Below are 25674 nucleotides of genomic sequence, written 5' to 3' on the forward strand. Positions count from 1 at the left end.
TGCCAACATATCACTGACCAGCAGAGGGAAATAAAGCAAAGAACAAGTCAAACTCAGTTTTTGGAATTCAAGCGTCACATAAGCACTCATCATTCCCAACTGTATTGTACATCACTTTAGCTAAAAAGAGTTTGCACATGGACCTGTAATGTTGGGAACATATTATAACCAAAGGCATGATATCAATATAATATATTTTTATTGAAATTAAAGCACAATTTATACGTTTATAAATAAGACATACACTGACAGTGCTCTTTAAAAATATAGTAACAATACATAGTTCAACAAGAAAAAGCAGGTTGTGACCTTTAAAAACGATCACTTCTTATAGTGAAGACATCCAATAAATACAAATGTTTCGTCAACGTCTTTTATCTACAAAAGATTATGTCCATAGATGTAAAATTATATATACCAACATTAAGGGACAGATGTATAGCAGAGAAGATGCATCTTTAAACACGAACAGCTGTATATGATAATTGTAAAACCAGTTAAAAAAGGAAGATTCAGTTTTCTCTTACCATAACACTCTCTTATGATTGTGAACCCTAATATCCATAACCCTGATGATAGCCATCCTGGTAACCCTCATGATAGCCGTGGTGGTAACCGTAGCCTCCGTATTCATCTTCTGGGCAGCGCATGCCTAGAGACTGCTGGATGGCCATTTCCTGCCTGCGGAGCTGCATGGAGTCAATCAAGTCGTATATGATGGCCATGGACCACATGGGAGACGGGTACCAGGACTTAACATTTCCATCTTTTCCCACCAGCAGCATGGAGAAGTATTCAGGGCTGATCTGGAAATAGTTTCTAATGTCCCTCACTAGACTGGCAGATATCCCCTCACGCTCCACCGTTGCACTACCTGAAACACATAAAAGTGTCGTGGGTGTCAAAAACAGCTGTGCAGCATTGTGGATATATAGGAAACTGTGCCATTTGTGTACCTCAAATGACTTAACAGTCATTAATGTGATACTGAACATCACAATATTTGATAGATTTGAGTTTAGTGTGTAATGCAAAATGATTTTATGGTTACACTTTATTATACAGTGCCATAGTTACATTGCAATTTCTCAAATAAATACTGAGTACTATTAATTAACTACACGTACTTACTACAGTTAGGGATAGGGTTTGGCTTAGGGTTTGTTGTAATTATGCATAATTTACTGTTATTACTATAATAATTACATGTAGTAACATGTAACTATGGCACTAAAATAAAGTGTTACCGATTTTTTTTTTTAAAGGTTTGTTTTTAGTGGCAAATCAGCCAAAGTGCATTTATCACTGCAATTTGATGGGTAATACACAATATAACTGATAACAACTAATATATATATATATATATATATATATACACACACCACACACACACACACACACACACACACACACACAGTGCACAGCATAAATGAGTACACCCCCTCTGAACAAATACAAAAGATGTATTTTCTTTATGATCACTAATACAATTCATGGAAAGATGGCAAAACTAAAATGTATTAAACATATATATATAATAAAAACTGAGAAATATATGTCATTAATAGCCATAAAATAAGTAAATTAGCCAATTTTGTTTAAATTAAGGATTGCAGAAATGAGTACACCCTAGATTTAATTCAACAAATGTATAATATTCTAGCACTTAGTATGCCCTCCATAATTTTGAATATACTGCTCTGACCCTTCTTGGCACAGAGTGTACAAGTTCATGACAAATTGTCATATCTGTCCTGTTTAACTCCTGGATGATGAGCTCCTTAAATGCCCTGATCTTTAATGGGGAGTGTTGCTCAACTCGTCTCTACAGAATCCCCCACAGGTGCTCAAGAGTGTTAAGATTGAGTGCAGTACATGTCCACAGAAGGTTTTTCACCTTGGGAGAATGCATATCCTCATTGTCATGTTGAAAAAATGCCCAGCAATGCAGGGAATGAGGAAAGGGTAACATCTTCTGTTTCAAGTTTGTATATTAAATTACACAGTGGTGTGGGAATTCATGACAGCATTGATAAAGAACAACTCCCTCACACCTTCAGCACTCAAACATCCCTATATAAGAGCTTTACTACCACTGAACTTTACTGTGGGAACCAGGCACTTCTCACTGTACTCCTCCTCTAGCAACACAATAACATTTTGGATGCTGTTAGATCCAAAATGATTGATTTGGTCTCATGAGACCTGAGTATTGATTCCCAGAATCTATATTTTGTAAATATGGGCTTTGGAAATGGCTAACTGACTTTATTGTGCTTTGGCTACAGTAGGTAGTTCCAGTGAGAACAACAACCATGCATGTCATTTCTGCAGACTGCATCTTACTCTGTGAGATAAACAGTCACTCTTTTCATAGCTTTTGCTGGCTCTGAGACACTCACTTGGTATTTCTCCTGCTCTTTGTCTAGCAAAAAAAAAAAATCCCTCATCACTAAATGAAAGCTTAAAATGAAGGCCTGATTATTTCAGGGGCCTTGCCACAAGTCCATTGTTTTTGAATTTCTGTGTTACTTTTGCTATATTTTCACACTTAAAACAATGATTTGGTAATCCTCTTCTACCACTGTCCTCTTTTGTGCTAAGAAATAAGTCTCCTGACAGTTCTCTCCCAAGTGGTTCCATGTTGTCAGCATTAAGCCTGAGAATGATTCAGTGGGCTATATAACACTTTTAATTGTCAAGAAATTACTTCTCTTTAAATGTTTTGGTTCAACATACTTACCTGATGATCATACATTGCCTTAAACTTACACCAGAAAATTTTTATTTCGTTTTATTTATTAACTTTTAGGAAGGTGTACTCATTTTTGCTACACAACATTTTATCACCTTGATAAGAAAATCTTATTTTCCTGATTCCTTCCTAATTTTGACATGCTTCTTTGGTAATTGATTAAGCAGACTTGCTGGAACATTATATCTCTAAAGAACCCTAACATGTCTTCTAAGTAATTGAGTAATTGCTGACTTTCAGAAGTTTCAGAGGGGGTTTACTCATTTATGCTGTGCACTGTATATATATGTAGTGCTGCTTGAAAGTTTGTGAACCACTTGCAGAATCTGTGAAAATGTGAATAATTTTAACAAAATAAGAGGGATTATACAATATGCATGTTATTTTTTATTTAGTACTTGTCCTGAGTAAGATATTTTACATAAATGTTTTTTTTTTTTTTTTACATATGGTCCACAAGACAAAAAAAGAGCTGAATTTATTAAAATGACCCAGTTCAAAAGTATATGAACCATTGGTTTTTAATACTGTGTGTGGTTACCTGGATGATCTACGACTGTTTTTTTGTTTTGTCATGGTTGTTCATGAGTCGCTTGTTTATTCTGAGCAGTTAAACTGAGCTCTGTTCTTCAGAAAAAATCTCCAGGTCCTGCAGATTCTTCAGTTTTCCAGCATCTTCTGCATATTTGAACCCTTTTCAGCAGTAACTGTATGATTTTGAGATCCATCTTTTCACACTGAGGACAACTGAGGGACTCCAACACAACTATTAAAAAAGGTTCAAACATTCACTGATGCTCCAGAAGGAAACACAATGCATTAAGAGTTGGGGGTGAAAACTTTTGAACAGGATAAAGATGTCCAAATTTTTCTTATTTTGTTTAAATATCATTTTTTTCATTTAGTACTGCCCTTTGGAAGCAACAGAAGACACTTAAGTGTTTGCCAGAAGACAAATTAAGTACAATATTCCTTGATCTTCAAATTCAAAAAGTTTTCGGCTCTTAATGCATTGTGTTTCCTTCTGGAGCATCAGTGAATGTTTGAACCTTTTTTAATAGTTGTGTTTGAGTCCCTCAATTGTCCTCAGTGTGAAAAGATGGATCTCAAAATCATTCAGTCACTGCTGGAAATGGTTCAAATACGCAAAAGATGCTGGAAAACTGAAGAATTTTCGGGACCTGGAGGATTTTTTTGAAGAATAGTATTGGGCAGTTTAACTGCTCAGGACAAACAAGCGACTCATGAACAACCATCACAAAACATAAAAACAGTCGTGGATCATCCAGGTAACCACACACAGTATTAAGGATCAAGGGTTCATAAACTTTTGAATGGGGTCATATTTATAAATTCAGCTATTTTTCTGTCTTGTGGACTTGGATACTTTTGTATGATCCCTCTTATTTTGTTAAAATTATTCACATTTTCACAGATTCTGCAAGGGGTTCAAAAACTTTCAAGCATATATATATATATATATATATATATATATATATATATATATATATATATATATATATATATAATAATTTGATAACAAATACCAGTTTACAACACCCAGCAACACAATGTACTGTTTTTGCACAGCTAAATAATAACTGGAAACTGCTGACACCGAAATCCTTGCACATTCAAATTTAAATTGGCCATGTGCGCTCTTACATTAAAAATAAGCTGAAAAATATCAATATTTAAAAAATATATATATATATACATATATATTCTTGGCACAAAGGCCAAAAATTGACTGTAAATAATGATGGATGGTCCTCCAAAATCAGTGGTGGTTATGCAATGGTACTGAAATGGAAAAAATATAATTTCTTGGATGTTTAGTAACCTTTTAAAATGATCAAATAAATAAATAAGATTAAATATTGGTCTACCAACTTTTCCATTTTTAAAACTAAATAACAATGACCATCTCTAAATGAAGAGCTTTTTAATATAATAATACAAAAATCTTTGACAAAACATTTTCACATTGAAAAAACTGATTTATTTTTATAAAACCAACATTTCCTCAGATATTGACATTGCTTTCATCTTATATATGGGACCTGCCTGCCTATGAAGACTTCAGTGTCAGCGTTTTGTAACTGTTTGATCGTAATGTATCAGACAGACTGTTGATGCACAGGGGCCTGGGTGTCATTGGAGGCAAAGCTGTCTGTAGTTTCAACAATGATGGAAAATATGTAAACACCTGAGCCCTCTTTCAATTCTGTCCAGCGAAATATTATTCCTGTGGGAACTGTTTGGTCATTTCTGAGCCTGGCTGGAGCTGGAGAGGCTGACTCATTCAGGGAGGGGGCCTGAAACCAGAGGCTACTGGCTGCTTTTGACTGACAAAAAAGCAGCCAATGTCAACACAACACCACCGCACTCATCTAATGTGCTGATTAACCCTTAACACACTTACTAAACACCTGGCTGCTGTGAGAGCTATGAGTATGCTTTCATATTTTCATCTAGACCTAAACAATTTAACTATAAGTTCAAAATATGCTTTATATAAGTAAGGTGACCACAATATAAGTCAGCTGATATTTTAAACAGCTTTTTAAACCAAATGATTACATACATGTTTATTAGAGATTCTCGCACCACAAAGTCTAGATAGAAGAATCTTTGTCCACAGTAAATAAGCTTTTGTGCAGTGGATTCATCATGGAACAAATGATGCCAATAAAGAACCTTTATTTTTAAAGAGTGTAGGTGAAAGTGTATCTTTTTTTGCTAGTGTTTCAGCGGCAGTGGTCTTACCATTGATGGGGTAAAGCTCTAACACTCCTCCCATGTCTATCAGCTCTGTTCCCACCAGCTTCAGTACTGATACATGGCGAAGACCTGCAAATCGACCAACACAAAAGGACTTTTTAGGTTAAAGTGCAACAGACTAAACTCCCCCCTGAGTCTTCAAATGTTCCCCTGCTGACATTTAGGCTGTTTAAGGGCGTGTTTGTGGCTTACAGATTGTTGTTAATGGAATATGTGGGTGATGAATTAATAAACAGAGCTATTACTCAAGTCATGTCTGTTTGAATTGACTGCCAAATTCAAATCCATTGTGGTAACTGATGTCAGTTTAAATGGAAGAGAAAGTCAGTCTTTTTTAAATGTCTTTTCAAACATCATTGTAATTGTTCTAAAAACTTTTCCTGTTTACATTCTGCCACATAATAATTATTTTTTTTACAGAGCTGCGTAAAGTTGTGACGTCAATTTGGAAACTAATCGTCCATAGGTTCCCTATAGTATTTTCAATGTTGTTGTTTTTTTTTGAATAGCAATTTAAATTTTATGAGTAAAATAAGGCATGTGGTTAACATTATTTCAAGACACTTTCACATTTTGTTCTACCACCTAAATTATACAGTCATCACATGTTAAATTTGAAGCAGTTGTTCTTTTAAATATAAGTTGTTAACAAGTTTCTAAATTGCTATTATTCACTAGTTTATTTATAACTAGGAACAGTTGCAAATGATTTCCACAGGCATTTCATGAGGAATTGGCTTCTTCTGGACTAAGAACATGAGGCTACAGCTCACTATTAGCTGTTCCAGGTGTGGTCACTAGCTGTGGTCAACACTTAGACCAACAGATATGAAACTGGCTAGCAAACAACTACTAATAAATATATATTCTTAAATATAAATCTAATATACAAATCTATATAATATAAAAAAGGAGGCACTCAAGAGCTTGCTGCAATGATGAATAAATGCTTAGCTAATTACATGAGTTATATGCTTGTCAAGATTTCTGGGACAAGATAGAAAATGGAAGAAACATTCACTGCTGTTGTGTCAAAATTATTTTGTGGGAAACATTTTTGACTGTAAGTATCATCAGGAATCCACATTGTTCTTGGGAATAATACCAAGAAAAATTCCAAATCCATAATTCAGTGGAGTTTATAAGAACTGGCTTGGTCTGAACTACAGTTACAATGATCTGGTTTCAATCTTCGCTGAGTGACAAGAGAAAATCAATGTGAGATATTATCTTGGCAAACTTGAGACATGAGAAGGAAACATTTGCAAACCCGGGTAAAAAGGTCAGTCTGTAGTAAGAGTCTCTGAAGAATAACTACCCCTGCAATAATGCAATATGTATTTATGTGCAACAATGTGAATGTGATATGGTAATTTTATCGAATTCTCCTTCAATAACATCATATAGTTTAGTGACTATCATACTTACCCAGGTTGCACGCCTGACTGGTCAGTGCATAGAGTTGTTGCTGATAGGCCCATTCCTCATCATTTGGTGCAGATATGACAAACAATCGGCGTCTCCAGCGGAACCTATGCGATCATAGACAAAAATCATTAGATGGATTACTATTAAGGAGTGTATTAAAATCTATCAAATATTTTATACCATATAAAATGATGGTAATGATTTGTAATTTTTTTTTTTTTTTTTTTTTTTGTGTGTGAGAGATTTACTTGATAGATTAAATGCAACCATATATTAAACATTTTAGATCTTACCTAACAGATAAATAAGTTAAAGCAAAAATGTTTGAACAGATTCTATAAAATGAAAAAGGTTTTGCTGGTTAGCATGGTCTGTAGGGCTGGGCGATTTTTCCGATTAATTCGAATTTAATGTTTTGCCTCGATTTTATTATGTTTTTAAATCGAGAAATCGCGGTTTTGAATAAAAATGTTAGCAAGCGTTACAATTGGAGATGTTGAGAATACAGCAATGAAAACCGCATTAGATTATAATTATAATTTTAAAAAAAGAAAGAAAAAAAAAGAAAAAGAAAACCGCATTAGGAGAAGAAAATGATCCGACCTCATGATGGCGCCGGCGCGCCTGATTAACCGCTCTCATGTGACGCTCTATGAACGTAGAACACATCACTGTTCTTAAGCGGTTGTTCATTCAGAAATGCGTTATTGCGTTATAAAAATGAGACGCAGGCAGTGGAATGAAAAAAAAGGCAAAGTTATTAAACGCGAGTTTACATTTTTTTTTTTTTTTTTTTTAACTTGACCGCTGTGTTTTTAGAATGCCGTTTCATGGGTGAGACGCTGCAAAAGACGCGAGACACAAGTGCAACACCTAAACATGTCCGCCAAACATAAAAACAACAGGAAAAATAGCGCCATGGAATGCAAAAACCTATAAAGAACTGTATGTTTGATATTTCATGTTTGCATGATGGTGACAGGCTGAAAGCTGCTGTTGTTTTCTGTTTTTACAAAGCATTTGCTGTTAATAATAGCCTATTACTGGTGTTATTTATTGCTACTACGTTTTGGCTAAGAAATATTTAGCATTTTCTTATTTTATATTATTTCTGAGCATATAGGATGTGTTTAAGGTAAGTTTGTACAACATTTGCCTTCATATTTCAGGCATATTTCTGCAAAGATATTTAACAAATGGTTTTACATTTACACCATGTTGATCACTTAATGTGTGATGCACTTGGAATGGAACTTTTTTTTAACCATATTGTTAATAAAGAGAATGTTACTTAAATCATATTGTAGTTAAGTTAAGTTGACTAGTTAAACAGTAAAAATTTTTTTGCCATATCGCCCAGCCCTAATGGTCTGGTTAAAGGGTTAGTTCACCCAAAAATAAAAATTCAGTCATTTATTACTCACCCTCATGTCGTTCCACACCCGTAAGACCTTCGTTCATCTTTGGAACACAAAGTAAGATATTTTTGATAAAATCCGATGGCTCAGTAAGGCCTGCATCACCAGCAATAACACTCCTTTTTTCAATGCCCAGAAAGCTACTAAAAACATATTAAACAGTTCATGTGACTACAGTGGTTCAACTTTAATATTATAAAGCGACAAGAATTCTTTTTGTGTGACAAAAATAACAAAACAGCGACTTTATTCCACAATATCTAGTGATGGGTGATTTCAAAACACTGCTTCATGAAGCCTCGAAGCTTTACGAATCTAGTGTTTCGAATCAGTGGTTCGGAGCGTGTATCAAACTGCCAAAGTCACGTGAACCATTGAAGTTTCAAAACACTTATGACGTAACGAAGCCTCGTTTACTGAAATCATGTGATTTTGGCGTTCTGAACCACTGATTCGAAACAAATGATTCGTAAAGCTTTGAAGCTTCATGAAGCAGTGTTTTGAAATCACGCATCACTAGATATTGTGGAATAAAGTCGCTATTTTGTTATTTTTGGCGCACAAAAAGTATTCTCGTCTCTTTATTATATTAAAGTTGAACCACATGAAATCACATGAAATGTTTTAAATTATGTTTTTAGTGGCTTTCTGGGCATTGAAAAAGGGAGTGTTATTGCTGGCAATGAAGGCCTCACTGAGCCATCGGATTTTATCAACAATATCTTAATTTGTGTTCTGAAGATGAACGAAGGTCTTACGGGTTTGGAACAACATGAGGGTGAGTAATTAATGACATAATTTTCATTTTTGGGTGAACTAACCCTTTAACTGCATGGTAGATTTTGTAACTACACCATCTGGACACAAAGAGCACGTTCTCTATTCTGCCTAAATGCATTTTTGTTAATAATAGGACCAAAATGATGTACAAATATGTATGAGAATTGCTATGAATTAAAGACAACTTATGACGGCATAAAAGCACAGATTTCATTCTTTTGGTGATCCCCTGTGAGCCCCTGCTCCAGCGCAGCAAAATTTCAATGGAAAAGGCTTTACCTGGAAAGGAAGTTCTCCAATGATCTTGGCTTGTCTTCTTTTTTACACGTCACCCCATCACGTTTCTGTTGTTCCATCTCTCTGATGCGCGAGGAAAACGTGTCGATGTAGTCAAAAACAGCCTTCATTGCAATTGGCACTTCATAGTATTGCTGGAAATAATAAAAAGAGATATAAAACTTAGAGAAATATACAGCCTCATAGAGGGTTAGAAACCGAATACCTTTACCAGTAAGGGGATTTTCTCAACAGGTTCTGAGCAGCCAAGAATGCCTAACCTAAAATTACGTGTCAAATTGACAGATCTGTGAAGAATTCTTGACATTTTTCTGCAAACCACAACAAATATGCTGTTCAAGCAAGAATGCAATGCAAAACGCAACATCCAATATCACATTTCTTCTGTGAAAGTTACATAGAGACACATATTTTATTATTGTGTATTAATTAAACTGTATTATTTAATTTTATTATTATTATACTTTGTATTATTCTTTTTAATATAATTTACTATTTATTATTACACTAATATATAGATTTATATGATCTTATTTTATTATATAACAATAATTTAGTGTAAATGCTACATTATTTTATTAGTTTTATATTGACCATTACATCAAATCCAGCTCATGAAGGCATAAAGACACTGAATTAAATTACTATGGATGTTAAACATGTTCACCAAAACAAAAAGTAAAACTCATTTATAAGAACTGTGATGATCCATGTTTATTTGTGGGCAGTTTATGATTTAAAATAGTCAGTTTTGTCAACATTCAGCTCTCACAATTCAATCTAAGCTCTACATGCCCAGAATTAAATCAGTATTTGCGAGTGACTCTGAGGATTTTCAATAGATTTTACTTTCTGTCCACCTCCTGACTGCACAGTGGCTTCTTTGTTTATTCCAGCTGTCTGCAAACAGAACTCAGCTTTGCGCTGGCACACCTCACGTACCGCTGAAAAGTACTGTGGAAGAAGAGAGCTTTAAAGCTGTGAAAATGCAATGTGTGCCAATTTACGTCTTTTACCTTTGCTTTCATGTCCAGATCTGAGAGGACCATGTAGAAATCGCTGTAGGTCATTCCGAACTCTTTCCTCAGCTCTGTGATGAGATCCTGGTTCTCCAAATCCTCCTGTCTCAGACCTTTCATGGGCTTGTCATTCTCTGCAAAGACACCAAACAAAATCCCACAGACTGATCAACCAACCAGAGAGATTAATACAGAAGATTACAGATGGCTCCACAGTCTGCTAGTTTTGTTATGACTGCAGTTCAAAGAGACATGCGTGTCTTTCATAACATACAGTACATTGGCGACCCCTCCGGTGGGGTCAGCGCCAGTAGAACTCGGGACACTGAGGCCCTCTGCTATATGAGTAGCCCAATGCTGTTCTGTTGTTTGTCTAAATGGAAAATCACTAGACATGCAGTCTTTTAATGAAGTGCTGCAGGGCCGTAGGGATGGCAGCTCTGTATGTTTATTCTGGGAACATGGCTTCCTTTGCTCTAAAAGAGACAGATAAAAACAGAGCAACTCATGTGAAAGACCCTCTTTAGTTTGTGGAAACTCTGCGGGTGCGTGAGACAACACCGGAGGATGCGGCCAACCCAAAGTATTTGTTTTCCTTTCCACAAAATCCAAAGAATTTCTCACTCTGATTTCTAGTGGACAACAAAACAGACGGTTTAAGGCACTCCACTTTCAGCATGGGAGGTGAACTACAATCAAAAACGAATCAAAGTGGAGGCAAAATACTATTTTTTTTTTCCTATAAACATTTGGTTTTCATTAAATAAGCTCTTTATTTATCTCTCAGGACAAAAATAAATAATAAGGAGGTACTCACTGACACTAGATAAACAACAACTAGGAATCTTGATATAAATAACTATAATTTTCAAATAATAATGATAAAATGTAACCCCCATTCTGGCCCTTTCAGTTACATCACAGGCATTACAAACGGAAAATGAAAGATTAGGTTTAGCCTCAGCAGTGCTCCTAATTATATATGCCTACCATAGCCACAGCACAGGACCTTTAATTGTGGTTCAGGAACCGCTGATCATACAGTCAGTCATGTTTCCTTTCTAGTACCTCTGATGCTGCACTGGAACCAGTCACAGTGAGCTGGCAGGCTATAAATGCTCAGAACGTGCCAGACTGATATACGCCTTCACAGAGAGTCCTGTGTTCACTTAGCTGCCTTTAAAAGGGAGATGTTTATGAGCACCTGCTTTGCTTCTATATGTCCATACTGTGGCAGCGAAAGTGACCCCTCATACACAACCATGTGACGCAGACCAGACTGATGAGTATATGGAACAAAAGTTAAAGCAGTGACTCATTCAGATGCAGTCCAGCTGATGATAATGTCATTGTTAAACCCTTTCACAGCATTTTGTCTTAATGCTTGTAAAATTTAATTGTGTGACGTCCAGAGAATTATCAAATAACAGTGACAACCAGGGTAGCGCAAAATTTGGGTTTGAAGAATTGGCTTGTTGTCTATCGATGAGCTGGATTTTGAATAGGCCATAAACCAAAGGAAGTTGAACTGAAATTTGAATTGGACAAGAGAAGAAAGATCCATCTATAAACCTTCAAACCTCAAAGCGTTTTAAACTATTTTTAAATCTAGGCTTTTTAAAAAGATTATATGATTTTCTTTGAATTTCAATTAATTTCAGATCTACTTACATTCAAATTCAAATTGCAATTCTGCATCCTGCATCAAATACAGGAATCGAATGGGAATATAAATGGCTTTCTCAATTCAATTCTGAATGGCGCACAACCCTGATGACAACAGGTAGTTAACTTAGCATTTCTGAGTGAGTGAGCCTTTGGAATTACTCCAACAACAAATCAAGCCATAGGCTTCCCTGCTTTTGGAGCAGTGCATCAAAAATGTACAATGAAGAAATTGTAAGAGTAGAGTAATGTATGCTTTATCTACACATTCTATAAAACTGGCTTGTCTGCCAAAGTTGCTGAGCTAAAACTCTCCAGTCAGAATATCAGCTACAAAGGAAACAGACATTTTCCCATGTCTTGGATAATGAACTAGAGAGAATAACGTGCCATGGCAGACTCTGCACCCTGCTCCCACTCTTCCATTTGATTCATCTAGCAGCATTCCGTGACACTTGAACAAGTACCATTCACTCCATTCCCAGACCAAACTTCAAGTTCCTTTGCTGTGAGGTTTTGTGTCATATGAGGTCATAATCTGGAAAACTGCTTCCCTTACTTACAAGTGAGTGCCAACTGTTGGATAAAAGGCACTTTTTGTTTGCCATACAAATGCTCTTAATCTCCAGCAGAAGAAAATGGCTTGTGTTTATCATATCCATCTTCGACCTAATCATTCATAGCTCCATGTCACAACTAGTAAAGCTCTCAAAGAACAGGAAACAGTTGTTCTTTTTTATGAACGTTACAGGATTTTATGATGGGTGGGCTGAGTTCAGTTTGTCTCAGTGGGAATGAATGGAATGCTTTGACCGGAACTTCCATAACCTGTGTTTAAATGTCCATATGTCAACACATGACATGGATTCTCAGCAGTGACTGTTAAAGATTGAGGAAAGAAAAACAATAGAAAAAGATAACAGGAAAAATGCATACAGCGATAAAAACATTCTCCTATCATTTTCTAAGAGTTATGATGACTGAAATGATGGTTGGTGGTTTGAATAATAGGTAATCAATTAAAAAAAAAAAAAAAAAAACATAAAAGTGGCTTACCAAGTTGGTAATGATCTATCTTCATGGTGCTGTTTGTAAGTGTCCCAAAGATGGTGATAATGGAGACCTTCCTGATTGCCATCTCACACACATGCTCCAAGTATTCATCCCTCTGCTGAACATACATGGTGTTCTCTTCTGTTGGAGAGGTGATCAACTGAAGTATAGAGTTTAAAACAGAAGAACAGTAAATAATATTATAATAAAGAAATCCACATTTATAAATCAGACTACTTACAAAGCTACTCACAATTAGTCTCCTTCTGCTTTCAAAATAGTCCAAAAAGGTTGCCAGAGTTCCTTTAGGTGGTGGTGGTGGTGGTGGTGGTGGAAGCGGTGGTCTCTTTGTTGGTTTCTGATACTCTTCTTTCTCATGGATCTTTGAAACTTTCTTTCCATTTTTTCTACCGCCCTTTCCATCCTTTCCCCTCCTCTCTGCCTTGTCTTTCTTGGACAACTTGTCAGTCTTATCCTTTTTCTTCTTTTTATCTGTCTTGCCCTTGCCTTTCTTGGTGGGCACAATCTCTTCCTCCTTCTCTTCAGGATAGCCGTTGGTGGGGTTGCCTACATCATATTTCTCCTCGTAATCAAAGCTAATTTCCTTATCGCCATTCTTCTTCTTCGTAGGCTTAACTTTAGGTGGTTTGTGTTGTGTAGTTATAATGTTGGTATGTCTGTGGTTGTATTCTTTTTTATCAGTGCGGTTGTCCCTGTATTTTGCTGTGTCAGCCTTGGTGTAAACGGGAAGTGTGGTGGGTGATGTTGTCTGGTATCTGTCCCTTCGGTTGTAATAGTAAGGCTCGGGGGTGGTCTTGTGAGCTGGGATCCATTGTGGGGTAGTATGAGCTCTGGTCGTCCTTGGAGTGGTGGTGGCCCGCGTTGTGGTCGTGGTCGGCCGCGTTGTTGTGGTGGTGGATCGAGTTGTTGTTGGGGGAAGTGTGGTGGTAGTCGCTTTGGTAGTGGTGGTAGTGGTCGTTGGTCTTGTTGGAGTTGGAGTAGTTGTTGTAGTCGGCCTTCGGATGGGCTTCCGGAACTCTTTTCTCCTTTCTGTTGGCGGGTCCACTTGGGAGTCAGTGCTGGGGACACCCTCGACTACCTGACCCTCCACCCCAGCCCCTCTACACTTCTGCACAAAGCCTTTCTGCCTGACTTTCTCCATTTTGCGCATGGGTGACTGGTCGATAACTTCATACATCGCTTCCAGTCTGACAGGGTATGGGTAGCGCTCCTCTACCTGAAGCGTCTTCTTAAGAAGGACCATCCCAAACTTTCCTTTCTCTAATTTAAGAAAGTTCATTAGCCTTGGAATGAGAGTCGTATCCAACGGCTCTTCCATCACCTTGCCTTCATTAGTAATGCGCCTGATTTTCCCACCCAACTCCCCTTCCTGGTGAAACAAGACAATCTGGTGCACATGCCGCTCAGCCAACTCGCAGTAAACCTCTGGTTTGAGAAGACTCATCATCAATCTGTAGTAACCATCAGAGTCATGAGGTGCGGAAATAACCAGCAGGCGATTTTTCCCTGCAAATGACGCCAATAAGTTTGGAGAACCGGCACTGCTTGGCATGCGGGATACTCTGGCCCTGGCTCCAGGTGTTCCATCATCTTGTTGGATTGGAATCATAGTCCCACCCTGTCCTGGTCTCCTTTGTGCCAAGATCTTTCTGGCTCGGACATTCCTGGTAACGTTTATATCTTCATCTCCCTGCATCTGCTGTCGTCTATCATTGATCCATGAAGAAGAACGTGTTTTGATGATCTGACTCTGCCGTGATTTGTTTTGTCTTGCTCGTCTTACGGACAGCAGTCTGAGTTTTGCTTGTTTATCAGTCGGGCTGCTCTCTGACACGTAAACAGCCCATGTCAACAGACACAAAAAACCAAGTATGTACCTTCCCCTCATGTTTAAAACTTCAGAAACACTTAAGCCAGTAGAGATATACAATCCAGTAAAGCGTCATAAGATCCGATTTATTTTTAAGTGTTTATAATTCTGATGCTCAGCGCAAAACAGTGCAAAAGTTCTTTAAAACCATCTTTAGATATGTATATATTGTTAAAAAAGACAAAAGTTAGATCGACCTTTGTTTACCTGTACGTGCGTTTAGGAAACATTTGAACATTCAGCGCGTGGTATGGCTGATTCAAAGCAAAGGGGCATTTACTGCTGCCCAGCGCCAGATTTTCTCATCGCATCGTTTCTGTATTGAAATGCATATAATCCTTTAATCAACTGAAATATCTCCCATGAAGTAAATCTCCGGTCCTTAGTCAGTCTTGGGAAGCGCCACTTCAACACAGCGCACGTCGTGAAAAATGAGAAAAAGTCAGAAATACTTCCAAAAGTATGGAAAACTCTCGATGAGGCTCCTTATCACTGGGAGCTTTCCCAGTCATGTCAAAAAGTAACAGCACAGCAGCCTCCGTATCCTCTGACGAGCGCACGGGACCAACCCATGCAGCTGGGGGGTGCCAGTGCGCATAGATTTACTCCTGCAATCAGAGTGCGAGTGAACGTTTCTTAAAAAATAAAGTCAGCTATATGTATAAGGGCAAATTTATACTGTATTAGAAATATAGCAAATGTGATATTATAAAGTCAACGTGTTGTTCCCAAAACTAAATAAATGTCTTGTTTTGTCACAGTTCTAAAGCCAAATTAAGCAAGTTCTTAAAATATTATCTGGAAAATAGTTTGTATCAAAAGTTGGCTATATATATTTTCCCTTCCTACTATTGTAATGTTATTTATAAATCTGAAGAAAAACATTTTTAATAAATATTGTTCAAAGAAAATAGTGCCCAACAAGCAAACTAAAGGTGACAATGGCGAGAAGATGCATATGTATATGCCAAGACTGACACTGGTTGTTGAATCTAAAATGTTCTTACATCATTGTTCATTTTCAAGGTCGTTTTTATGGATTGATACATTGCATAGATATTCAACGACTGGCAACCCACAGAAAATCTCATGAAAAGCAGTAACTCTGGTAATCTGTGATGGGGTCATATTTCATTCAGAGAAAAGTAAATAGCTTTAAATATAAGTCTCTACAGGATTGGGATCACTTCATCATCTACATATTTCAGAATATTTCACATTACATTCATAATCTTGTATTGTAGACTGGAGCATGTTCAGACTAATACAGCACATTTTTGTCATCACAACATTTGAATAAATCATCACATATTTTTGTCAGTAACCACCAGTCACATTACTTTTTAATTAGTCTTAATTAACATATGACTTAATGTTATGTTAAGTATCAAACTGTAGGCTAACAGGTCAAAATACTTATCTCAGCAATTGAGATGGACTTCAACAATGGAGTGTAATATGAAAAAATAAAATAAAAAAATAAAGTCATATGCAGGCTCCTTTGACATGTATACTCAACACATGTTTAGCTCTGTCCCTTAAAACGGCCCCAGACATACCAGGTCTGGATGATGTAACTGATAACAGCTGCTGAGCAGAATCCAGGGGGTATATCATGGTGGTATATCTCACCATAAAAGTGGTATGATACTGAATATCACCATAATAGGCCTGCTATTGCTACATGTTAAAACATACCAGTACACTATTCTTCTCTGCAGTTGTCACATTATGTCTCTGAGACACAGATTTATGAAATGTTGAAAAGGTGAAACAATTATTATTATTATTTATTTATTTATTTTTTTTATGAGAGGGTATACATCCTCTAGTATGTCTATACAGTACACACATTCCATTCCATAGGCAATGTTATTTTCTAGTCTCCTCTGATTTGATAACATCTGAATGTTTGGAATCAATGACGTGCACAGACCTCTGCGGGGGCAGGAGCGCAATCGCATTCCGGGGGGTAGATTGTTCTCCCGAGGTAGAAATCGCGTTCTGGGGGGGAGAAATGGGAACGCGGGGGCACCGCGATGCGACCGCAAAGGGGAACTTTCACAGCTTGCTCCACATCTGGCTTTTTTTTTTTTTTACTGCAATTTTCTACTGCTTATAAGCCCGGCATCTTTCTTACTTGTTACTTTTGGGGTTTACTCCTTTAGCAGATGCCCCAATGTGAGCAGCGCATCATATAAACAAAGCCCTTTAAATGATCAGAATCTCAGAAATGTGCAATTAAACTTATAACACTTTCCATACTTGTGCCAATATTAGAAGTATTACTAATTACTAGGCCCAGATGGAATCTGCAGACTTTTTGCACATTTTCTTAGCTATTTTGGGGAGAAATCTGTGGAAATGTGATGAATGGCAAAATGGCTAAAACTGAAAAAAAAAAGAAAGAAAACGATTTAATATAGCATGATATTTAATAACGAACATGCAAGGGGTAGAGTATGTGTGCAACTTGTAGGCTGAATAATGACCATTTTACCGTTTTTGGCAGGGTTCCCCTGGTAAAATGGCCATTCCAGAGGCTAAATATCATGTTATTTGGGGTCGCTTCAACCCGCGGAAAGAGTGTTAAAGTAGCCCAATTCCGCGGAAAAATTCCGTGTATTCACAGCTTGAAGGTAAGATCTTACAGATTAATGAATTAGTCGCTCGTTTCAAAATCTCCCCGTCTACTGACATTTGTTATGATACCCGCTTCGAACATTACAATGCTAGTGATATCTTTCGTTAACTCTACAATTTGTAAATCCATCAGTTAATTACTCTCCGATAGCTACGCCATAGAAATATCCACCTTATTCCTGACTAGCCTACTGCGTTTCGAATTATGGGTTGCACTTCCGGTTTGGGGAACTTCCATTTAAAAAGACTGAAACGAATCGTTTCAAATGGGTTGCCCTACAAATAAAGCTTATCCGTCAGTTTGACTGAATGAGCTGTCAATTTTTCTTTAATGTTTTATTTTCAGACATCATGAGAATAACGTAACGCTTGGTATTTTAACGTAACATGTTATAACAAGAATATCTATGGCAAGAGCTTTTTTCAGGCGCTGCTTTCTATCTTCGTGATTATTTTCTTTTGTCCCTTTGCATACTGCTGCAATAGTATGAAAAAGGACAACATATACTGCACATCTTTGGTCTGTTCTCCCGATATAATTTACGATATATCCCATTAATAATCCACTGGAATGCACGAAGAATATCTCGTTTTTCTCCTCAAAGCCTCACGTCTCTTTCCAGGTTTCTTTTCACAGGTAAATACAATTTATTATCTGTAAAAATGATGGAAATCACTTTGAAATAGTATCACGCAATGCTGAAGTTCATGAACATTTTTAATAAGGAAGTAGCCTACATTACATAATACAGATATCACTATAGTTTAACCCGTTATTGCTGTGGAAAGAATCATGGCCTCTTGAAAGTACTTTGTTGATGCTTTTACACTTTTAAACGTTCTTTTAATGTTCGTTGGTTGAAGGGTGAGTAGAATAATGTCATCTCATTGTACCCAGATTTAAAAAACAAACAAAAAAAAAACGTATTATTGCGCTCATAGAGCGAGCCTTTCACTGACTGTTTACAGCTTAACGGAAGTTACACCCAAAATTGGCGCAAAGCGTCATGGGGCGTAGGAATAAGGTGGATACAGAGCTAAAACGGAAGTTTAAACACAAAATTGTAAAGATGGCTGCGCGGTGCGCGCTTGTTTGTCTGGTGCGTGAGGTTTATATGTGCCAGCAATAAAAAAAAGTTTATATATGGACACAGACCTCTACAGAATGCTTAATGATTTTTGCTCAAACCTCACCCATGAACTCACAGTCCCCTTTCAAATCTAATACACAGCTGCTCTTGTTTCCAAATGTGAAGTCTTCACTGTAAACTTAGAGGGGAAAGGTAGGCTAATATATGTCGTCAAATTTAATTTTAAGGACAGAGACATATTAACTCTTAATAACGTTTGGAGCTTTTTATACTTAAAGGACCTCACTGAATCAGTAGCTTTAAATTTATGGAACTGTTTGCTAGTAAAAGCCTTGATATCAAGGCTTTTACTAGCAAACAGTTCCATAAAAATATGATTGGCCCTGCTGCCAGGTAAAGAGCAAAAGCTTCTGGTGAATGAGCCATGAAATAGACCAATGTGTTGGCACATGTTGAATAGCTGAGAACGGCATTAAAACTAGCTATTTAGTTTGTTTGTATGAAAATAAATGGCCCGAGCAATGCTTCAGATCAAATGTGCCATTAACCCATTCTATTTATAGTTTTTGGCACACTACTGTATGTCACTTTCACTGCAGCATGAGTACCTGAAATCTACCCACACAAAGACAAGACACCATAAAAAGTAAAAGAAAGTGTTTAATATAAGTTTAAATGTCACTGTATCATAGCAAAATATTTACTTATGATAAAATGAATTGAAACTATATATACCTTTGATTTTCATAAGTTGTTGCTTGGCCTGTTAACAATGATTTGTGTTCATAGTTTCAACTCTTGTTCCTTTCTTTTTTACACAGATCAAATGAAGGCATCTCAAACATTTTGTTGTTCCATCCTGCTTCCAGTTGAAATAACTTCAACATCCCATAAAGACTAGGTAAACTCATAATCTCTCCCAGGTTAGTTCCACTATAGCTCAGACTTCTGTTAAACACACTGTACAGGAAGAGCATGAAGTGTAATCTGTTCTCCATGTGAAATTAAACCCTTAGGACAAGTCATTAATTTTCTTTTCGCTGTTTGTGTACCTGGACCTCTTGCAACAGTGTGCACATTCGACATTGCAAACATTACAGCAGAGTGTCATCACTCTTTGTCAGGTGTAGAACTTGACCATGCAGTGACCCAGAATAGATTACTGTGTAAATGTGCATGTAAAAGTTATGTATTAAGGGATAGATCACCCAAAACATTATTTTAGTATAATTGATAAACTAGTATATATATATTTTTTGAATTAGATTTTATTTTTATTTTAAGTTTTATTTTAGTCATTTTGCTTTGTGTTTTTTTTTTTTTATTTCCCCGCATATATTGCCCATATACTGTAGTGTTAAGTTTTAGGTTTATTTAATTTTAGTTATTTTAGTACTGCAAATTAAAGTAAATTAATTTATTTTATATTTTATTTTATTTCAAGTAATTAATTTTTTTTTATGGTTTTACTTTTAGTAATAATAACCATGAACCAAACATTTAGTTTTTATTTAGAAAATTCTGTCATTATCTACTCACACTCACGTCATTCCAAATCTGTATGACTTTCTTTCTTCTGTTTATTATATTATTTTATGTCTTTATTGTAGAGGATATTGGAATATGTATAGGATATTATATGTGTACCAGGTCAGACTCAAACCAGGGTTTCAATGCCCCACAGGTCTCATATACTGTACGTATAGTCCACTGCACCACAGCTCTCACTAAAACATGTTGTTAAATTTATTGCAATATCATCTTAAAATATAATCATGGTGATTGTCTTAGCAAAGTGCTTGATGTTTCTGTAGCGCAACTGATTAAGTACGGTACTATAAATGATAAAATTATTGGTTTGATTCCCAGGAAACACATTATTATTTGAGTTCTAGTGTGTTTAATTATTTGATTATGAATCTGCTTATTATTATTATTAGTAATATTATTCTGTATTCCAGCTCTGCTCCAGACTGTTTTCAGTCTCTGAGTTAGTTCAGAATTTTGGGTTTATTCATAATTTGGTCCAGACCATCCTGAATTTTACCAGATAAAGCACCTGTTTTTGGTTATAAAGAACAGAGTTAGTTTTAACAACGCAGTGCTTTAAATGGACACCTCACAGAGAGCATGTCAAAAATCCTAGTTCAAACAAACGAATCTACTTTGTTTTTCGAGAAAAACTTTAACAATTGTATGTCATTTTAGAAGCCATTTGTCATGAGTATGTTTCAGCTTACTGGGGTTCTTTTTATGCTTTCATGTAATTGAAAATGTTTACTTACCTCCCTCTCTTTAAAAAAATATAATTCAAAGACCTCATTATTTGTTTTTATTTGATGTATCTTTCAATCGGCCCACAACATCAAATGCGTCCCTCAGAATTATGTTTGAAGAAGGATAGCCAGCTATTTTATATTAAACCTTTAAGGAGCCAGCTCTGACTTCAGTGTTTGAATAAGGCATTCCACATTCAGGCATTAGAACAACATTCTGTGCTCAGATCCAGGCAGGACTGACCCACCTCTCCCACTCCTCGCCCCCACACATTCACCTCTCTCCCAGTTTCCACTTCCCTTTTGCGATACACGCACATGTACCCCACCCACCCCTTCACCCCCCCTCCCCCTCCGCCCCACACACACACACACACACACACACACACACAGAAAAGTCCAAGGTTACTTGTGTACACAGTAAAAAAGGTCCAGTCAGTCTAGGGTTGTAACGTTAGCATTTAATCGGCTGTGTCTGCACATTTTTACTTACCTGTTATGTGTACTTTCTGTTCTTTTTTGACAATTTGAAGTATGTTAGCCAGATTTTCTGACTGCTGTTTTTGGTTTTTATCGTAGCTCTTTTAAATAAATTAAAATGCTAACCTCAAATGATCCCACTATATAAAATAACCTCATCGAGTTGCATGTTTAATTCATTATCATAATGAACATAAATGGTTATTTTATGGTTAACTGTAAAACACATTTTGTCTATAAAAAAAGACTTAACATTTGGCACAGGTTTGCTAGGTCTGCTTAACAAAACTAGCCAGATGGTCCATCAAAAATAGCCCAATGGCCATTTCCCAAATATCAAAACTCAAAATATGCCACTCCCATAACTAAAGTACATATTTTACAGTCACTGTTATGCAAATTGAAAATCACTAGTGATCATAAACACAGCTCAAAGGCTCCCTACCAGTGACTCTCCTTCACAAAACTTAACATCTAGCACAGTTTTATCATTGGTACAATATAAAATAATTCAATATAAGCATTTTATTCAAACATAATTTACGCACTATGTCAAACCTTTAACCCGCGGCAACAGCTTAAAAGCCCAATTCTATAAAAATCGCAGACTTGGCAACCCTGATTTGGCAGTCCAATCAAATAATGATTTAAGAGATGTTTAAATTCACAATTTCCTTTCATCCATCACTCTGTACCTGGAAGGACAAGTGCATCACAACTTAACTATTGAACACCAAGCTATCATTTGCTTATGCATTATTCAAAGTAACTAACAGTGCATTCAAGTCATTTCATTAATTCATGCATTACCTGAGAATTAAACCCATAACTTAGGTGTTGCTAGCACCATGTTCTGCCGTTCTACTGCTTTTGTGTCTCAGTCTCTATTTATTGCCATTGCAGAGAAGGTCATATAGGTTTGGAATGACATGAGAAAATGGCGCTAAAAATTAAACTTCCAAATCAATTAAATTAAAATAAAAAAGGTTGAATCCATCATTCTGGAGACCTGCTCCTACAATTAAGTCAAATTAAAACCATCTTTATGTTTTACTTATGAGTGATGATTTGGTATTTTGTTTGTGATATAAAACAAAATATTCTGCCAATAGTGATGGAATGCTGTTGCATTTTATTTCTATACCCACTTCTTCAACACCTTTCTCCATGCTTGAATAGAGATGAAACAGATTCAGTTAAATTGTACAGCTTGTACCATATTTATTTATTTATTTATTTAACTTATTTATGTGTGCCCAAAACACTTTAAATGTCACCATTGTTGTCATTCCTATTTATTTAGCGGAAGATTTTATTCAAAGCAAATATACATAATACAGAATAAGCAATTACGCTGTACTGGTAGTCAGTTTTCATCATTATCACTATACCTTAATAGTTTTTCTACCCTCTCTTTTTCTATTTCTCTTATTGATTGCACTTTAAAAACACATTTACTCTTTAGAGGAATTCCTTTATGAGAAAAAAAGCACTCAGACATGTGTCTTTGACTGTTAAAGGCAGGGATGGTCTGTTGTAGTTCTCTAATAAGAACCATCAGTGGTGGTTAGTCTCGTGGGCTTCCTGTGGACATTTGTTCTGTGTGTGTGTGTGTGTGTGTGTGTGTGTGTGTGTGTGCAGCAAACCAGAGCTTTCACGTTTGTGGTGACACACCCATCAACAAAAGCAGATCTGGTGGGTTACATAACTCTTATTGTGCTATGACAAAACATGTGACAGATGTCGTACTTGCCGTTTAGCTGTAAATATTTTGAAAACTATACTTGACACTGAGAAATGTTTGGTTGCAGGAAAAATTATTTGTTTATGATGATGGTCTTCTGAACATCACCACTGGGAGGGACTTTTAAGGGCCAAATAAGAACGCTGTCATTCAATTTAGGTAGTTAGAGTCACATTAGGATTTATACTCCTTTACTTTTATTAACAAACTAAATAAACTATTGATTATTGAGCCTAATGTTAAAGGTTAGCATTGTTGTGGGTGAGACATCTATGGATTTGTGAGGCAATGAAATTTTACTGAGAGCCAGGGTAATTGATTTCTTATGGACAAAGCCTTGAGGAACATCTGTTCTTTATTTCCTCAGAATCGGAATGATGGTGAATTGTGTGTGATATCTGGATAACAGCTCTGAATTATGCTCCATACTCAAGACAAACAAAACCTAACATCATTCAATATCAGAATGAATGGAAAAAAAGACACTGTAGATACAATTTAGTTTATCGGCTTATCCACTTTACTGTTTCCTCCTAGTTTTTATTATTTAGGTTTGCTTTTGATTTATAGAGACATATAAAAGGACATATAAAGGACTTGAGTGAATGAACAGTGTTTCAGTGCTACAAGTTCAGTGTTTCACTCCATCTGCTCAAGTACATGCCACATTGCCAGCTCTCTTGGTTCTGTGCCTGCTATACAGTACTTCCCACAATCATGAGAATAACTGTAGATGATGCTGAGTTTCCTTGCTGCCATGCAGTGGTTTATTCCCATTGCTGACCTCACCATATGAGCATGAAATGTGTCCTTCTGTTATTGTCTTTTTCTTATTAATATTATTCCCTCATATTTTACAGAATGTGTCTGAAAATTGAAGCAGAGGGTCTGCCAAAATGAATCATTAACATTAGGATACTACTGGAATTTAATATGAGGTCTAAAAAATCCTTTTGATTTTAACATGGATAAACACAACAACTAAATCTGCATGGGCTAAATTTGACTCTGTTATATGCCAGAGTAAATAAAGCATATGCTATATGTGTTGAATCAACACAGTTCAAATGTGAGACATATTCTTTGCTCTTGTAAATTTGGATGGGCTTGTGTCCAAAAATCCTTTTCCAGTACTTTTCCATAACCTCTTCTTGTACATGGAGTCAGGACATGTTTGATTGGTTCTGCTGCAGATGGAGCGTGTTAAAGTTCACATTTTTCGAAAACCTCTTGACTGCAATTACTGAACATTTTGCTCTGTGATAATTGAAGATGGTTTTTATGAACACTTGAGCCTTCTGTAGGGTGTTTGTGCAATTAAAATTCGAACGGTATAAAATGTTTTGTCAGCACTGGACACTCAAAAAGAATGTTCCAAATCATTTGTCTTCAGAATTATAGCAAGCGCATGGAGTATACGTCAGAAATAGAATGACATAGGCTATCCGTATACTGTAAGTAACGGTGCAGTCATATTTAACTCTATTCAGCACTTTTTTTCTTTTATTTTCTCCAGTGATTTCAGTAGGAATCCACACGATCTAGTATTTTTCAACTCAGATTTTGCAACTGTTGCAGTTGGTCACGTGAATTTGCCGAGTTGACCAACAGAAAGCTGCATGGTTTGGAAGTGACTTCTTTGTGAACTGTGCTTCATACAGTACATTGCTACACTACTGACAATAGACAATAGACTTTTTTGCCAGCAAAATTTCACTAATGTGACTACTAATGAAGCCACTCGCTAATGTACTCATCGGGCCATGCTGCATCCAGTGTAGACAGCTTATTTATAAGGGGCTCTATTAGCTTTTGACACGCTTGGGTCTGGTGTAGACAGGGTGTCAGTCTTAACTAATGTGACTTGCAGCTATTGATTCAACAAAACCTATGCATAGAATTTACATCACTCTTGTTTTACTCCATAAACAATTCATTTTAAAATTTCCTTCATCCAGTGTCCTTGGCTTTTGACACTAATTTGTAAAACTCACTTTTTATCCGTACAGACATTTGTTGTCACTGTAGAAGAGCTTAAACAAACCTTGCATGATCGCATAATGACAGAATGACAAAGGCTAATTGATCTAACAGACCTCTTCTATGGAAACTTCATAAGGTCAGCTCACGGGCCTACTGGCAGTAAAAGCCAGCATTGACAAAAAAAGGAACTGAATCATCCAACTATAGAACATTCTTTCCAATTACTGAAAACTGAAGCAAGGAAAAGGCTGCGTGATTCACTTCGCATCACATGTTTTTTGTGAATCAGGGAAAGTATGAGAATTTCCACTTCAAATGATATGTAGAGGTCTCTAAAGCAAATAAAATGGACATGTGGTTACTAAAA

The 25674-nt window shown here is 36.4% G+C and overlaps 1 protein-coding gene across 1 annotated transcript; it reads right to left on the reverse strand.

The window, feature by feature from the left end:
• Positions 1 to 182: 182 nt before the first annotated feature.
• Positions 183 to 15620, reverse strand: ccdc80 (coiled-coil domain containing 80). Its single transcript, XM_051906300.1, has 7 exons — positions 13453 to 15620; positions 13203 to 13359; positions 10479 to 10615; positions 9445 to 9596; positions 6968 to 7071; positions 5525 to 5608; positions 183 to 874 (listed from the first exon to the last, which is right to left on the reverse strand). Exons 1-7 carry the CDS (start codon positions 15106 to 15108, stop codon positions 555 to 557), a joined length of 2610 nt encoding a protein of 869 aa, XP_051762260.1. The 5' UTR covers positions 15109 to 15620; the 3' UTR covers positions 183 to 554.
• Between the last annotated feature and the right edge of the window lie 10054 nt (positions 15621 to 25674).

The sequence above is a fragment of the Ctenopharyngodon idella genome, chromosome 9 (assembly GCF_019924925.1).
Source record: "Ctenopharyngodon idella isolate HZGC_01 chromosome 9, HZGC01, whole genome shotgun sequence".
NCBI lineage: Eukaryota > Metazoa > Chordata > Actinopteri > Cypriniformes > Xenocyprididae > Ctenopharyngodon > Ctenopharyngodon idella.

Bases quoted from the DNA above. Each gene is read 5' to 3' on its own strand.
- ccdc80 (XM_051906300.1), bottom strand. From the start codon at position 15,108: ATGAGGGGAAGGTACATACTTGGTTTTTTGTGTCTGTTGACATGGGCT. The intron at 9,597-10,478 runs GTAAAAGACGTA...TATTATTTCCAG, and splicing joins ATCTGGACATGAAAGCAAAG to CAATACTATGAAGTGCCAAT. The intron at 5,609-6,967 runs GTAAGTATGATA...GTCGATTTGCAG, and splicing joins CAGTCAGGCGTGCAACCTGG to GTCTTCGCCATGTATCAGTA.